At 43.1% G+C, this 17,637-nt stretch overlaps 1 protein-coding gene across 1 annotated transcript; it reads left to right on the top strand.

Moving 5' to 3' along the window:
* The first annotated feature begins 2,270 nt into the window (after window positions 1-2,270).
* On the top strand, window positions 2,271-3,231 carry LOC310867428 (GPN-loop GTPase 3-like). Its single transcript, XM_083777517.1, has one exon. The coding sequence runs from the start codon at window positions 2,339-2,341 to the stop codon at window positions 3,209-3,211; it is 873 nt and encodes a 290-aa protein (XP_083633643.1). The 5' UTR covers window positions 2,271-2,338; the 3' UTR covers window positions 3,212-3,231.
* The last annotated feature ends 14,406 nt before the right edge of the window (window positions 3,232-17,637 follow it).

The following is a 17,637-nucleotide window of genomic DNA, read 5'->3' as shown; positions in this document are numbered from 1 at the left end:
GTGTGTGTTTGTGTGTGTGTGTGTGTGTGTGTGTGTGTGTGTTGCTCTCAGATCTCAGACATGCTTTTATTTGTCATTGTCAGTAGTTAGTAGTAAGAGAAGTAGCCTACAACACTATTGCCCTGGGTAAATACTTTTAATTTTAATTTAAAATAATCACTATATTATCCACAAATGGCTCAATAAAGGAGAGGATGTTACACTATTCATTGTACATTATATATATACTCAAATTGACATTGAGCTTTTTTGTTAAATAAACATTTGACCTCTTATTTAAGTTATTTTATACCATTTTGGAACCGAAATAGGGAACCGTTAAGAACCGGAATCGATAAGCAGAACCGGAATCGGTACCAGTCTCGAAAATATCCTAATGATACCCATCCCTAGTCATAATTGAGAGCTAGTCATACATACGTATACACACCATGTACTCTGGTGGTCCCAGCAAATCAGGCACAATTTGCTATTTTATTTTACAGATTATATATATGTATTACATGTATGACTAGCTCTCAATGATGACGTAAGAAATATGGTCATTTATGTAATCTGGTCCCAGCAAATCAGGCACAAATTTGCTGTTTTATTTGCATACGCATCAAAAGTGGCGGGTTGGCTGGGACGGTGCCTACGGACCGGGCGAAATTATTACTTGCGCGCTCTGCTTGCGCAAGTAATATCAACATCTTAAAACTAAAATGTTGAAGTGTGGGTTTGAGCTAACATGCCCTTTTGATGTAAATCAAAAGGGGGGGTAACTACCTGTCAGTGGGGAGTGTTGGCAGGGAGGAGGAGTAGGACTAAGGCCCTATACATCCTATCTGGGGGGGGGGGGGTAACTACCTGCCAGTGGGTAGTGTTGGCTGATGAATGAATATCAACATCCTACTTCAATTCCTGCTGTCAAAATATGACCCCCCCCGCAGTCAAAAAACACTTTGTTTGAAATAGACACTCATGCTTTCCAAGGTGTGATTTGGGGTCCTAAGGATGAACATACATACATACATACAACAACAAATACATCATTTTGGCACGAGTGTTAGGGCAGACACTGTAAATACTAAACTACTACTACTACTACTACTACTACTAAAGAAAGAGGCAGCGATGGAGCCATAAGTCCATATCCATAAATTCGGGGACATAAATTGCGCAAAATACTGTTAAACATGACGGCATCAGCCTGCTGCATCCTCCTAGCTGTTGTGTGCTAAGCTAAATCATCATACAGAACCACAACAGTCAACACGGCATTGACCAGGGTTGCCACATTGACTGAGAGGGAAATAAGCCTATGAAAATGTATGAAAATCAGAAAAAGTCAGAAAATAAATCTAGAATAAGCAACAATATTGCTGACTGTCAAACATCATTGTCCAATGTTGTTTTAGAGCAGTGGTTCTCAAACATTTTCATGTCATGGACCACTAATATTCTATATATGTATATATATATATATATATATATATATATATATATATATATATATATATATATATATATATATTATATATATATATATATTATATATAATATTAATATAATATTATATATAATATATATATTTACTATATATACACACTGTAAATACTAGTTGTTAAAAAAAATCATACAATACAATAATATGAATAGTAAAGTTGGGCCTACAGTAAAGTTGGGCCTACAGTATTAGTTTGCTTCAAAATGTAATACGTTTTGCGACCGCATGTCACATTTACTATGAAAACTTGCATTTCCCGCCAGTCCGTCAATCCGTCACCTCACGTCTCCATATATGGTCACACATCGTGCCATCATGTCTCCATATATGGTCACACATCGTGCCATCACGTCTCCATATATGGTCACAAATCGTAACATCACGTCTAGTCACCCACCCACGTCTCCATATATGGTCACGCATCGTAACATCACGTCTAGTCACCCACGTCTCCATATATGGTCACACATAGTGCCATCATGTCTCCATACTGTATATGGTCAGACATCGTGCCATCATGTCTCCATATATGGTCACACATCGTGCCATCATGTCTCCATATATGGTCACACATCGTGCCATCATGTCTCCATATATGGTCACACATCGTGCCATCATGTCTCCATATATGGTCACACATCGTGACATAACAGCCATGAATCCTGGCCATACCTGTTTTTCATTGTATTATTTTTGGTCAAAGTTGATCCATGCCAAAGTGACAGCACTCTCCCAGCAGTCTGCGTTAATAAGGTATACACACACCGTTTGACAACAGAAACATGCGTGAATGTGTAGAATATAAAGTCTGACCGGGGTACAAACCTGAGCGAGGAGAGGAGAGGCAAAATGCCTCGCTACGCACAACTAGTGATGGGACCAGCTGGCAGTGGAAAGAGTACCTACTGTTCCACTCTGATCCAACATGCAGAGGCAATCAACCGTCCTGTTCAGGTGGTGAATCTGGACCCTGCAGCAGAACACTTTGACTACCCAGTCATGGCAGACATCCGTGAGCTGATCCAGGTGGATGACGTAATGGAGGACGACACCCTGAGGTTTGGTCCTAACGGAGCCTTGGTCTTCTGCATGGAATACTTTGCCCAAAACTTTGACTGGCTGGAGGAGAACCTTGGTCACGTGGAAGATGACTACATACTGTTTGACTGCCCTGGTCAGATAGAGCTGTACACCCACCTACCAGTGATGAGACAGCTAGTGGAACAGCTGCAGCAGTGGGAGTTCAGGGTGTGTGGTGTCTTTCTGGTCGACTCCCAGTTCATGGTGGAGACTTTTAAGTTTATCTCAGGAGTCATGGCTGCCCTCAGTGCCATGATATCACTGGAGATTCCCCAAGTTAACATTATGACCAAGATGGACCTGCTCAGCCCCAAGGCCAAGAAGGAAATTGAAAAATACCTGGATCCAGACATGTACTCCATGATGGAGGACAACTGTCACTCACTAAGAAGTGAGAAGTTCAGGAAGCTAACTACAGCCATCTGTGGTCTAATTGATGACTACAGCATGGTGAGATTTCTGCCATTTGATCGTACAGATGAGGAAGGAATCAATATAGTGCTGCAACACATTGATTTCTCTATGCAGTATGGAGAAGATCTGGAGGTCAAAGAACCAAAGGAGGTTGAGGCAGAGCCAGGTTACAAAAATTATGATGAATTATTTCAAGACAAGACAAGACAACAGAAACCGCAAATATGAAAAGTGAACTGTTGATCATACCGACAACAATATGCGGAGTCATCCTAAGTGTGTCAGTGCAAATGGCTGTTTTTACCTGGAACAATCAAAGAGAAGAGACATTTATGGTTGGTTAGAAAGAGAAATGGCACTGTCAACAGCATCTGCGAGAGCGAGTGTTTCTCCAGCAAGTGTGCTTTGGACGACTCTCCTGATCTTCTTTGACTGCCAATAAACAGGTGAGAATCTTCCTGTGGATGCGTGCACACTGCACCGATCTGCCCCAGCAGCGCGACCTCCACACTCTCACGGAGGAGATTGCTGACGAGTGTCGCCGCCGTCTGGCCAGGGAACGCCAGCGGCGCCACCGCCAGTGTCTCACTGAGGACGCCGTCGCGAGCCGGTGCCTCCTGAACAGAGAACAGCCACCAGCCACGCACCAGCCTCTTGAAGGTTGTTTCAGCGTGGCCGCGGTCGCTTTTCACCCTCTTTCACCCTTTTCCACCCTCTTAAATACATGCGAGGCTACTTCTTCCACCAATGCGTGGAGTGATGAATATGAGCTGAAGTGAGATGTGAGGTGTGTTGTGAGCTGGATGATCAGTCAATTAGCATTCCTCAGATGAATCCTCACTTAACACAACAAGCCCCTGCAGAGAACCCACCAATGAGCAGCTGTGTAATCTCATTAAGTCAACACCTGGGTCCAAACAAGTCTCGCACACATCCCATTACGCAGGCCATCCCCATCTGATACACACTTCTGATGAAATGCAGATTAAGTAAGTAAGTAACCGAGTTGGAGAGGCTTATTGTCGGTATCAGCCAGCCAGAATGTGGGAGTCTATCCCCTTTCACAATGTGCTAGACCTCTGGGAGATGGAATGCTGAGTTGGAACGCAACACCATACTGTACCATCAGCTCCCAGTCCGTACGGCACGACTTGCCGCAAACCAAGCCATACAACTCATACGCTGAGTTGGTGCTGCCCAAACGCATGACCTTGAGGTCGAAATATGTCTATTATGTCAGCAATAACAGCAGTCATTTAAACCACATGAACCCTGACAAAACCCTGTTTTGGATTTCTCAGACCTTATACTCCAATATGGCTGCTGTGCCATATTGGCCACACCGGTGTACTACAGACTATAAATGAGGTCTCAACACAGCGGGACAGCTGTGACGGAGTGACTCCCACAGCCAGCGCTGTCCTCTACGGGTCCACTGATCCGGTGTCGGCCCGTTGGGGCTAAATTAGCGCCAGCGCTCCTGTCAGCCATTCGTCCCCGCGGCCCATCCGTCATCGGGCCGCTAACGCTAACGGCTAGCGGGTCAGCGGGCCTATGTGTCCTCCTGCAGAGGAGGGATGACGGAGGCCCGACCCATTAGAGTGATAGATCTGCCCTCTAGACCGCCCCCTTTCACCCTCCACTCCCTTTCTCCTTCTGTGGCCCCCATCCGTCAATCTGTTACACGCCACACCAAGCACCGCGCGCGCGCGCACACACACACATACACACACTTATTTTTTTCAGGTGGGATATCTATCTTTTCATCTTAAAGTATCTCCCTCTTTACTCTCTTTTTTCATTCTCTCCATCAGTCTCTCTCGCCCACTCATGCTCTCTCTCTCTCTCTCTCTCTCTCTCTCTCTCTCTCTCTCGTTGTTTACCAGGGGAAGCTGGTGGACAATGGGGACATGCCTTTCTAATTACCAGCTGGCATTTATCAAGACATTAGCCATGTCAGATGAAGACATGAAGGGACTTATCTTTATCTGTGGCCCCTGGGGACCACAGGCTGACATCATTAGCCTGTGTTAGGAGGAGGGTGCGTTGTGTGTCTGCGAGTACGCCTGTCTTACTAATAATAATGTAATGTTCGCGAGAGACAATGTGTGCGTGAGCAAGATAAAGTGCATTTTTAAACTCTGAGTGTGTGCGTGCGTACGTTTGAATGTACAAGTGCGTGTGTGTATTAACTAAATCCTCATGCGGATAGTGATAACAATCAGAGTTGACCTTGAGGGGACATTATTCTTGTCCCTGTGAGGGAAGGGGTCTTTAGGGTTTAGGGTTATATATACACCCCAACCCATATACCTAACCACATTTCTTTTGCTATTTTGGCAGAATGTTGGCCTATTCACTCATGCTCATTGCTCAGCCATTATGACCAGAATAGTGACGCTAGGGTCCATGAGGTTATGTTGAGCCATTACAGTACAGTACAGTACAGTACAGTACAGTACAGTACAGTACAGTACAGTACAGTACAGTACAGTACAGTACAGTACAGTACAGCACAGCACAGGCATTGTTAACCCTCTAGAGTAGACGACATGAGTTGGCTCTGTAAAAGATGTGCCCATAAAAGATGTGCCCCCCATACCAACATCTGCGCAGCCGTCACTAGCTCTCAGCCCCCACCCCCCCTCCCTCTTTGGCTGCTGTAATGTGATCTCCCCTATGGATCTCCCTCTCCGCAGAGTCCGCAGAGAAACCTTACCTCACGAGTCGCCTCACCATTTCGCTTATTCCTTCTAAATCTCTGTATTTAAAATATAGCTCGCTCAGCGAATGTCTTAGTTACGTCAATATTGTTCTTAGAAATTACTTGGTTTGTGCCTAACTACTACGATTAGACAGATCGCGTTTGTTATTTCGCTACTGCCAGTACTTCTGATTGCACGCACACACACACACGCACACACACACACACACACACACAACACTACCCCGTGTCCCACACACACACACAACACTGCCGCGCGGATTTAAGCTGTAAAACCTATTTTGTTAAAGTTAAATATGCCACAGACACTTGCCTGAACTGTGCAGCTGATATATATACAGCATTGTCATATTTAAAAGGCGCTTTATAGCTTCTCTCAGCTCAAAGCGTGTATGAATAAGGAGATAAATGAACAGCTGACGTCGGTGGGAGAGGACGTCAGCTGTGTGTGTGTGTGTGTGTGTGTGCGCGTGTGAGAGGGAGGTAAACAGTCCGCAACACGTTAAATTTCTACTTCTACTAAAGAAAGAGGCAGCGATGGAGCCATAAGTCCATATCCATACATTTGGGGACATAAATTGCGCAAAATACTGTTAAACATGACGGCATCAGCCTGCTACATCCTCCTAGCTGTTGTGTGCTAAGCTAAATCATCATACAGAACCACAACAGTCAACACGGCATTGACCAGGGTTGCCACATTGACTGAGAGGGAAACAAGCAACCAGGTCTATGAAAATGTTAACAGGCCAGATCAAGTCAGAAAATCTGAAAAAGTCAGAAAATAAATCTAGAATAAGCAACAATATTGCTGACTGTCAAACATCATTGTCCAATGTTGTTTTAGAGCAGTGGTTCTCAAACATTTTCATGCCATGGACCACTAATATTCTATATATATATATATATTATATATATATTATATATAATATATATATTTACTATATATACACACAGGTATATATACAGTGTACACAAACCGTATATCTAGGTGTGCCCCCAGATTTTTAGGCTATGAAAAGGGTGCCCTGGGACAAAAAAGGTTGAGTTAAGCGGTGCCCAAAAGGTAGATCACGATCTCGGCCAGCGCCAAAAATGCTCCCTGACAGCATAATCGGAGCAAATACCAGGCAGTGTGTATGAGCCATAACGTGTTGACTACACTACTCCCGCAATTTCCTTCTTCCCATAGTGCGCGGCAAAGTAACTCTGGGATGAAAATTCTAGTATAATAATATCTACAAGCTTGTGCGAGCTTCTAGATTGGTAATTCTTGTTTGGCTAACCCCAAAAAGGGTTGGCTAAGGGTTCAAGAGGTTAATCCAAAATTGCTTTAGACATCCCCACAAAGATAGTGATAGTAATTGTGCAAGTGCGTGTGCATGCATGCATGTGTGCGTGCGTGCAGTATACTGTCTGCAGTGAGTTATGGGGACATGCATTATTTTGCTCTCAGCTTAGCAGTGTGTCCGAAACAGAGTTGTTTACAGTAAATGATGAATGGACCGATCACACACAGCAGCATGGTAGTGTATACAGTATATACAGTAGGTGTATGGACTGTTACTGTATGTCTGTATGTAAGAGATAAAGACATAATAATACTTTACCGACTTAAATCCTGTATTATACAACCGTATAATTTAATGAATTATCGTTATGTTTGCACAAACATTGTGCCTAGAGTGCTCTTTAGAGTGCATATATTATGTTCTTACCTGAGAACAAATTGCATAAGAATAACATTGGTTAATGTCAGAATCTTTTGTTTGAATAAACTATTGGTTGGCAAATAAGGCCCATTGCCATCATTCAGTCTTTACATACTGTACAATGGAGAGCTGTATACTGTACATGTTTATCACCACATTACGTATCAGAAAATGTTTTGTGTCATGGCACCCCATACAAGATTTGTGTTGCTGTTGATATTCCAGCACTTTCAAAAATGTTTTCAGCATGTACTGCATGCAGAAATGTTTTAAGTGCTGTAATTGCACATTTTGCTGGGGACTCCCATAAGAACCCCTGCATGGTGGGTCCCTGGGGACTCCCATAAGAACCCCTGCATGGTGGGTCCCTGGGGGATCCCATAAGAACCCCTGCATGGTGGGTCCCTGGGGACTCCCATAAGAACCCCTGCATGGTGGGTCCCTGGGGACTCCCATAAGAACCCCTGCATGGTGGGTCCCTGGGGGATCCCATAAGAACCCCTGCATGGTGGGTCCCTGGGGACTCCCATAAGAACCCCTGCATGGTGGGTCCCTGGGGACTCCCATAAGAACCCCTGCATGGTGGGTCCCTGGGGACTCCCATAAGAACCCCTGCATGGTGGGTCCCATAAGAACCCCTGCATGGTGGGTCCCTGGGGACTCCCATAAGAACCCCTGCATGGTGGGTCCCTGGGGGATCCCCCTTTGAGAACCACATCCCTATGCTGGGCATGTCTTCATTACAGCGAAACATTTCCAAACAATGCATCTGCAAACTAAAACAAAGTGTAAAATAGTGGTATACAGTGGTTATTGTCATTATCACTGGTCACCATTTTGTCTTTGTTAATGCACCGTATAACAAGAGGCCCTTTGACAAAGCTGTGACATTGGCACTGTGGTGTATTCTCCGTGGTTGTTTCATAATACAGCCAAGGTGAGAATGGCAATTGCTTATTGGCTGTATACTGAATGATTACATATTTAAAAGGGCTGTAATTTTACTCCAGTTTTACACAGTGAGGGCTGATTATTAATTCATCATGTCTCCCCTATCCAGTCAGCAGATTAAACTCTAAGTCTCTCTCTGTCTCTCTGCCACGCATTAGTCTGAACCGGCCACGCATGTCATAGCCATGGGTAAGATTTAACCGGATACGCAGGTCTGACTAACGGGATGTTCAGTTTATTTATTTATTTTGGTCATTATGGGCGGTCTGACTTATGGGCAGTCCACCCCCCTCCTCTCCCCTCTCTCTCTCTCTCTCTCTCTCTCTCTCTCTCTCTCTCTCTCTAACAACACTGTTTTTAAGCTGAGGCAAGCACAACATCCAGCCAGGGAATAGAGAGAGAGAGAGAGAGAGAGAGAGACCCAGGGTGTAAACAGTCAATCCCCATTAAGACGTGACAGTGCTTTGAAACAAACACAACTCTCCCAGCATCCTCCTCCCGCCTTAACGATCCCCGATGCGTGGCCATTTATCTCCACCTCCTCATCGGCGACACGCCAACTTCATAATTCTCTCTTCATCTTTAACTTCACATTCCCCTGTCTCTGTGTCGCATGCGGGCGGCTCCGCATTCACCTATTAAAAAACTTCACCCCTGACCTGCGTCTTCTTCCCATGCTCATTGTTGACAAAGCATGATTTATGCCGGGGTGGGGTTGCTTTCTTTTGTTGCATAAAGATATTCTGAGTGTGTGCGTGTGCGTGTGTGTGCGCGTGCGTGCGTGGGGCCCAGGCCTTCAATACACATGAGAACACAACACATGAGATGCAAATAGATATATTTCCCTGTGACCAAAACACACAACCTATTTTGGTTCCCAATTCAGCAACAAACAATAAGCCAAGCTGTTGAGTCGCAGTACTTCATGTACAGTAGGTGACCCCAGATGGCAACAGTGTATATCCTATAGCCCCCTTCCTCTTCGTAATAGTGGAGGCTAAAGGAAGGCCATCAGTGAAGAGAGCAGGATATTTGCCTCATCCTAAGGAGGTTGAGATGACAGATGACACCCCACAGTCCGACAGACCTGGACAATGCAGACGACACCTGCTCTCTGACCACGTGGAACAAGCACAGAAGCTCCTGAACAGAGTGGAGTCAAAGTGTGCTACTGTTCCAAGGTTGGCCTCCGGCAGAATGCCAAGAAAACTGAGGTTATCCCCTATAACATCCCATCGGAACATCCACCTCTGACATCAACAGAAGGCACTGCTCTAAAGGAAGGCAAGGACTCCATTCATCCATTTGCATGTGCAGGTATTGTACTGTAATCTACAGCATCGCTCCATGACAACCGATGCATCATGATCACACGTGTGTGTTTATTCAATTCGTTTTGTGTTATCAGCCATGCCATGGTGTCACTTAAAGTGAGGAAGGTACTTGCATGGAGGGCCCTGAATGGCATGGCCAGTGTATGGAACTTCAAGTTCCTCCCCTGCCAAATCAAACTCAGCTTATTTTATGCAACGGTAGAGTCTGTTCCCTTAAAGGCGCAGTGAAACGGAAATGGTGAACAACATGAAAATGGTGTTTCAACATGAAACACCGGTCTGAAGTTTCTGAACCAATCAGAGCGTCGCATCCCTTCAGGCGATGGGACGGTAGCTAGGGACGGCAGCTATGCTATACGCAACAGCGTGGTATGTGTTTGATTGATTGATTGAAATATTTATTAACAGTTTGTAGAATTTACAGTACATTTTAAGCACAAACTCAATACAAAGACTGTCAACTGTGAGTGGACGACCCAATTAAGCATTACACTTGTTTACAACAGGGTCCACATTGTTCAATTCATCAAAACATTTAAAGACATACAACCATTTAGAGACATACAAATAGACATTTCTATGTAGCTAAAGAACAGAACAGGAATTCATCATATGGGAAGCAAAAAAGGGAAAATATACAAGCACTGGGAAAATATACAATATACAGTGAGGGAAATGGGGTGGGGGGGTGGGGGGGATTCAGATTTTACAGAGGCCAGTTTCGAATTGCAGCCATTCGTAGGTACCCTTTGAGAGCGGTTTTGAAGGAGTCAAGGGATTCACATTTCTTAATGACTGTTGGTAGGGCGTTCCACATTTTGGTGGCATAGGAGCGAAAATAATTTAGTCCCTTGTTTGTGCCGAATCTGGGTTGTACATGGTTTGTTGCACTCCCTCTGGTGTTGTGGGTGTGGACTTCGTTTACATTAAGGAAGTATTTAGACAGGTACATGGGTATCTTGGTGGTGTATCGAATCTTGTGGACCAGACCCATTGCAAGATGCTGTACTCTGTCGACGACCCTAAGCCATCCCAGCCTGTCAAAGTGGGCAGGGGTGAGGTGGGTTCGGGGGGTGAGGCCAAGTAGGAGCCTGACCAGTTTGTTTTGGGAGGTCTGGAGCCTTGTTTTAACACTACGAAGTCTGAAAAAAAATCACTACTACTCAGTCGGCTGAAGGGTCAATGGGACCGTGTTTTTGGTGCGATTTGATTGGCCACTCTCTCCCCCACACGTCCCTCTCCAGCTGGAGAAGACATTGTTCAAGCCTGCATCCCATTTCCAACGAATTAAATCATAATATGTTTCTTAACACATGTTTTCACTCCTAAAATGTATAAAACTAATAATACATGTGAAAAATATATATTTTGCCGTTGCCCGTTAGTACTATATTGCAACATAGCCATGGAAGAGTGTCACGTTGCTGCCTTTTGTTGTTATTTTTTTCCTTCCAAAAGAGCAAGATCACTTGTCTTTTCTTGTGTGTTATCGATGTAATTAATATATGTCACCCCACGCGATGTACAGACTGCTTGACTAGGCATGTAAACATGACATAATTGTATTAATGTTTAAGTGTAATGATGTTATTGACCGGATTGTCCGTAGTCCTCCAGCCGTTAGCTTACAGTTGCTAATATTATAAGCTAACAACATTACTAAAGCCAATGTATTGCATTAAATGCGGCCTGTCCGCGGTAAATTACTTATACAAGTGAGTCGCGTTATATTTACCTAAATTACCAGCCAAAGTACATTCCAAATAAACAATTATTAGCCACGTTATGTTGTTATATCAGTTTAATTAATAAACATCGTTCATAATACGGCCGTTAGCACTGTGAATTCAACATCCGGTGAGGAGAGGATACGGTTCGTGTATGTGTTGTGTATGGAAGTCAGCGCATACAGTGGCTTACCGGATGTAAGCCTTGCACACTAAATAGAATAGAATAGAGAGAGAGAAAAAGTTTACAGATAAAGGACGGACAGGCTGAACTCTTTTGACTGACAAAGAGCTGGCGATATTGAGCCTATATGCCAGAACAAATTAATCCACAGCAGCATGCCTACATAAGTTCCACGTCGCTTGCAGAAAGAACTGTTCTTTTGACTGACAAAACATTTAGCGGTTCGGGAGGTCTATCTGGTTGGAATTATTCAAACACTTTTTATTTTGTATCGCGCATCGGCAAGCGTTCTCGCTTCATGGAAAGTAAATGTCGGGTCGAGTCTAACCGAGCATGCAATAATAATAATAATAATAATAATAACAATGATAATAATCATTGTATTCATATTCCTATTATCTTATCAAAATAATAAACAAATTCCAAGTTAATTAACCAGCCAAACGTATATGATTTAATTCGTTGGACATGGAATGCAGCAACAACAACAACAATGCCGTCTCCAGCTGTTTGTGTGTTCTTTTTTTTTCTCCACCCCTACCACCATAACCACCATAACTCGCTCATTTTTTGCTCATTTTTAAAAAATCAAAATACCATGTAAACTATGGAATTGGGGCTTTCATTTGGTATATAAATCGGTTGTGTAGGCGCTCTCTACGAAACGATATCAAGTGAAAAGGAAATGTCGGGGAATCACCATTAACACCATTATCAAGCAGCGCAAACAAAAGACGAGAGGGGGAGAAAGGGTGACGGCGGTCGATTGGGCCGATTATAGTCAGACTGAGTAAGAGATATATGCCTAAAATCATATTTACAAAATGTTTCAAATGGAAAAAAAAACAGAGATGATTTCAACCGAATATTTAGACAAAGTCATGCAAGGGGAACTTTCTCTGGACTCCATGGGCTAAGAAAATAAACGTTGAAATTTCAAATTCGGTCAGAACGGCTGCTCAGACTTCCTAGTGGGCAGGGGTGAGGTGGGTTCGGGGGGTGAGGCCAAGTAGGAGCCTGACCAGTTTGTTTTGGGAGGTCTGGAGCCTTGTTTTAAGGGCCTTTGAGGTGCTGTGGTACCAAGAGGTGGATGCATAGTCAAAGAAACCTTGTACGAGGGCTCCTGTTAAGGTCTTCAAGGTGTTTTTGCTGACCAGTGAGGAGATCCTGTAAAGGAATCTTGTTCTTTGATTGACTTTTTTGATTACGTTGGTGGCCATTTTATCACCGAAAAGATTAGCCTCCAGGATGGAACCTAGGTAGGTAATTTGATCTTTTCGTGTGATAATATTGTCACCCACTCTAACCAAGAAGCCATCTGCCTTGCTGAGATTACTATTTGATCCGAAGAGGATGGATTCAGTTTTCCCCAGGTGTAAGGATAGTTTGTTATCAGCGAGCCAGGTGCAGATTCTACCGAGTTCAGAGCTGAGGGTCTTTTCAACCTGCAGTTTGTTCCTGTCCGAGACCAGCAGTGCTGAGTCATCTGCGAACAGGAACAAGTTGCAGTCACAAGCTGAAGTCATGTCGTTAACATAAATTAGGAACAGTAAAGGCCCTAGTATGCTTCCTTGTGGGACACCACAGCTCACTGGGAGGGGAGGGGACAGTGTTCCGTTCACCTCCACCATGTGTTTGTTTATAAATCAGATGGTCGGCCAGCTGTACCAGTTTACTGTTATGTGGCTTATTTCTACCCTATAATGTTTTCAGATACATATTTTAGCGTGATGATTAAGTTGAAACCGAGTAATACACTGTCTGGATGTTATCTGGAATGGAAATAAAAACGTATTCTGTAATCAGTAGCAGCTGTGATGGACGGAGGCGCAAATATGGGGAATTAAACGGGTGAGCTTCATTTTTATTGGCTTTTATCGATGTGTATCTCTACACGTCATCACGCAGCACGTTTTCGTTTTAATAAATAAATAATACAATCGTTTTTATGGACCTTTGATATAAAAACACACAGAAATGAGAATTTTCAAAAACAATTGGCATCCATTGTTAGGTATGCCTATATGATGACCACGGATATGGTCTAAAAGTGTGAAAAACGTCTTTTTCATTTCACTGCGTCTTTAAGTGTATATGGCAGTGAATGCTGGACCCTGAAGCTAACCCTGCAGAATACTAGACGAGTGCTATACCAGAATAACGTGTGCAGTACTTAACATCAGCAAGAGTAAGAATCTGTATGATGGAATGCCAAGGGTGAGCAAGAAATATAGCAGCCAGGAGAATGAGACTAGCAGGACACTGCCAACTACACCAAGAGCTGCCAGCCAACAAATTAGTGCTGTGGGAACCAACACACATGGGCACCGGCCACGAGGACCTCTGTGTCTTATATAGCAACATTTAGTTTTTTTCTTTTTTACCCCCTTTTCAGCCCGATGTAGTCGTTATACCAATTGATACCCCACACATTTCTGTGTTGTCACTGCTGTTGTATCCTTACTGACTCAGCTATACGAGTGAGGAGCCCCCACTGGGAGGAATAGAGCCTTCGTCCTACTCCAACATTCCCTGCTAACAGGTGCCGCCCCAGCCCATAGATTTACGTACAGTGACATTATCACCATCCCATGCCCGCTGGCCCTCCCCCGAACACGGGCTAATTGTTTGTGTTGACGGACACTCGACAACACCAGACTACTATTTTCTGTCAAATTAGTCTCAGCGCACCAAATTAGTCTCAGGTCACTGCAGAGACACATTTCTGCCGAAATCTGCATGCGCGCACACACACACACACACACACACACACACACACACACACACACACACCTTGGATAAAGTCGCTTGAAATGCACCACTCTCAGAGTTATGTGGCGGTCTTTGCAATGAAACGTTTTGAGAACTGTGCTATTTTCATTACACAACGTGGTTAACCACGGAGACACATTGTCCAATGTGCCCCATTTTGAGGTTAGCGATTAAATACGGAATTTAAAGTAATTGTGTGGAATTAACCTATGATGACCATGCAGTTAGGCCTGTCACAATCATTACATGAACGCCAGGTCACATTCATTTGAGCTAATTGCATTTTATTTTGCATATAATCGTTTATAATAAACAGTTTCTTGGCCTTTTTCTGGTCACAGTACATGCCTAAAAGGCTAAATAGAAATGTAATCTTCATTTAGGCTACAACGTTGCATGTCAAAAACACAACACACAATCTTCATCTACAGCATCGCTCCGTGATGACAGATGCATCATGATCGCGCGTGTATGTGTGTTTATTCAATTAGTTTTGTTTTATCAGCCATGCCATGGTGACAACATGCCTGCACGGGCTTTCTGTGATTTATATGTGTGTGTGTGCATCTGTGCGTGCGTTCGGGCTGTCAGTTCACCACTATAATCCAATTCGAATTTCATTGCTTCATTATTTGTAATTTTCGAAAATATTCGAATATTTACATTGTTTATTTTAGCTCATATTTAGCCTATAATAATACACAGAATAACAAGGTTGACGATGCACGTTCTGTCCACTAGAGGGCCCCCCCTTCCAAACGACAAAGCAGTATTTTCAGCACATGTAATAATGGTTTTCACGGCACAAGATAGCGTTTAAACTGTTGTTTTATTGAGCACAGTGCACTCAGCACGGTAAGATTGTTGTCTGTCTATAGTGCAAATGCATTTTACAGTGAACGTTGTATACTTCTGATACAGTATAGTCTGAGTAGTGAGTAGGCTAGTCAGGAATCATGAACAGGACATTTTCTTTTTAAACAGAATGATTGGGCTAATGGCTATCACGATGAACAGGCCGTCATTAGTAAATAGCAATGAAGATATATAAGACAGTTTGTAACTGTAAATCTCTGCGTAATTGCTTGCTGGCGTGGGGCTGGTAAACCCAGTGGCTCGGGTAGCATGAACGCGGTCATCCTAGCCTGCTTTATCCTGGGTTCGTCCATCTCCGCCAACGCTGCGAATTCAACGGGGTGTATTGTGGCAGCATGATTCCTCAGGTTGCTTGTTGTTGTGTGGTACTTCATTTCGACCCGGCAAAGTCTGCAGATGGCGTGATCTCTTGTCGTAACTTTTCCGTTTTTGGATGGAAAACCAAAAATCCTCCACCATTACTCCTAAAATGTTCAGGTGTGGTTATCTCTGGTTCAGCCTGAGACAATTCCTCCCGTCGCTTTGAGCCTCTGCCATGTTTGTGTTTACGATCCGCGCTTGCTAAAGTTCTTCTTGTTGTTGTCTCGCTCAGGTAGTACCGTACTACTGCTGATATCACGTGACCGGACGTGCACCTTTTCACATGCAGTGGAAGCGGCCGGGGAGATTTCACAGCGGTAGATTCGTTACTCAATACATTTAGTGAGCGGATAAAATAACACAAAACAAAATAAAAATATTAAATAGAATTAATAAATGATAAAAGCTCCATTCGAATAGCAATTTTAGCTTTCGAATATATATATATTTTTTAATATTCGAATTTCTTTCATATTATGAAATTCGTTCTGACAGCCCTAGCGTGCGTGTCACATGAGATGAACTGCAAATTACATGACATTGGTGAACAGAGATAACACACAACCACACCAGAGTGCTCGCACGCACATGCACACACGCACGTGCACACACACACACACACACACACACACACACCAACCTGAATAATTTACGCATGCACACACACACACACACACACACACACACACGCACGCACAGAGAGAGATATGTCTGTCCCACACAATTCAATATATGTATTATTTCACATTACACGCACACAAACTACTGTAAGTTAACATCAAAAACAGTACACACACACACACACACACACACAAACTTACTCAGCTGTATCAAAGCGCAGTGTGTTATTTTCTGCTTCTGGAAGAGAATGTATAACACATTAGCTGGACTGACGTCGATTCTTGCGCGAGTGAGCTTTAAACATGCACATATTACACGGTCAGCTTAACGCTCCCATATCTGCATGAGGTAGTTGGTCATAAAAATGTAAAGGAAACATGTGTTTAACTGACTATTTAAATGCTCTGGAACCCTGCTAATGTGCAGTGCATTAAAACGGACATCCAAGTCTGATTATTTAATATTCATTCCAAAACCAAGTGCAATCCTCTTTCAGGGTTACATGTGAGACAACAATAATGTTGCTATACCCAATTTGTATAATTGGTTTCACATCGCGTCGCACACCAAAAATAATCAGATAAAAAATAACGGGTTCTATTTCAGTGTGCGAACTTTCAAGGAAGAGCAAGGCTGGAAGTTTCCATTAGCTTGGAATCCAAATTGATGATGTCACTGGTGGGCAGGTTTCTGAAGTGGCCACTGCCACCTCTGAGAAATGATGACATCATGTAATGAGCATTAGTGAGGAGTGGACCAATTATTATTATGACGCTAAGGTTGAAAATGGGTAAAGAGAGTTCCTTCACGTCAATGGTTCTCAAAGTACATTATTTAAAAATATATATAAATAATACTGAAATTAGCATATCTACAGTACAAGCTTTGCCGTGAGCTTGTTGATCTGCTATTTTCACTAGGTGTGAAATATTGCAAAAATATTTAATTATCAAAAAAAAAAAAAAAAAAGATACTCTAAGAATTGTACTCAAGTATCCAAGTAAATGTAGGTTGTAAATTGTTACTATCCACACTGGTAATGTGTATAATTGGAATTAATCACTGCAGCATGCAGACGCTGGAGAGGCATGAATGACGCCACACTGTCTGCTGTAACCGGATGGCTTGTGAAAGTGCACTGGAAAAAGAAAAAGTACTCACAACTTTTTCATTTCTAACCCTAAAAGTATCAATACTGCAATATAGAAATATTCTGTTACAAGTCAAAGTCAGGAGTTCAAAATGTACCAAAGTACCAAAAGTAAAAGTAATCATTGTGTAGGGATTCAGGGAATGCCCCTTTCAGTAAAATACCAGATCTTGTAGTGGAGTAAAAGTACAATATTTGCCTCTGACATGTAATAGAGTAAAGAAGTAAGAATACTGAAAATG

Source organism: Protomyctophum parallelum (genome assembly GCF_964188405.1).
Source record: "Protomyctophum parallelum genome assembly, chromosome: 11".
NCBI classification, from domain to species: Eukaryota; Metazoa; Chordata; class Actinopteri; order Myctophiformes; family Myctophidae; genus Protomyctophum; species Protomyctophum parallelum.
This window is presented reverse-complemented; position numbering and strand designations above follow the sequence as displayed.

Excerpts from the sequence above, each read along its gene's own strand:
- LOC310867428 (XM_083777517.1), top strand. The coding sequence starts at position 2,339 with ATGCCTCGCTACGCACAACTAGTGATGGGACCAGCTGGCAGTGGAAAG.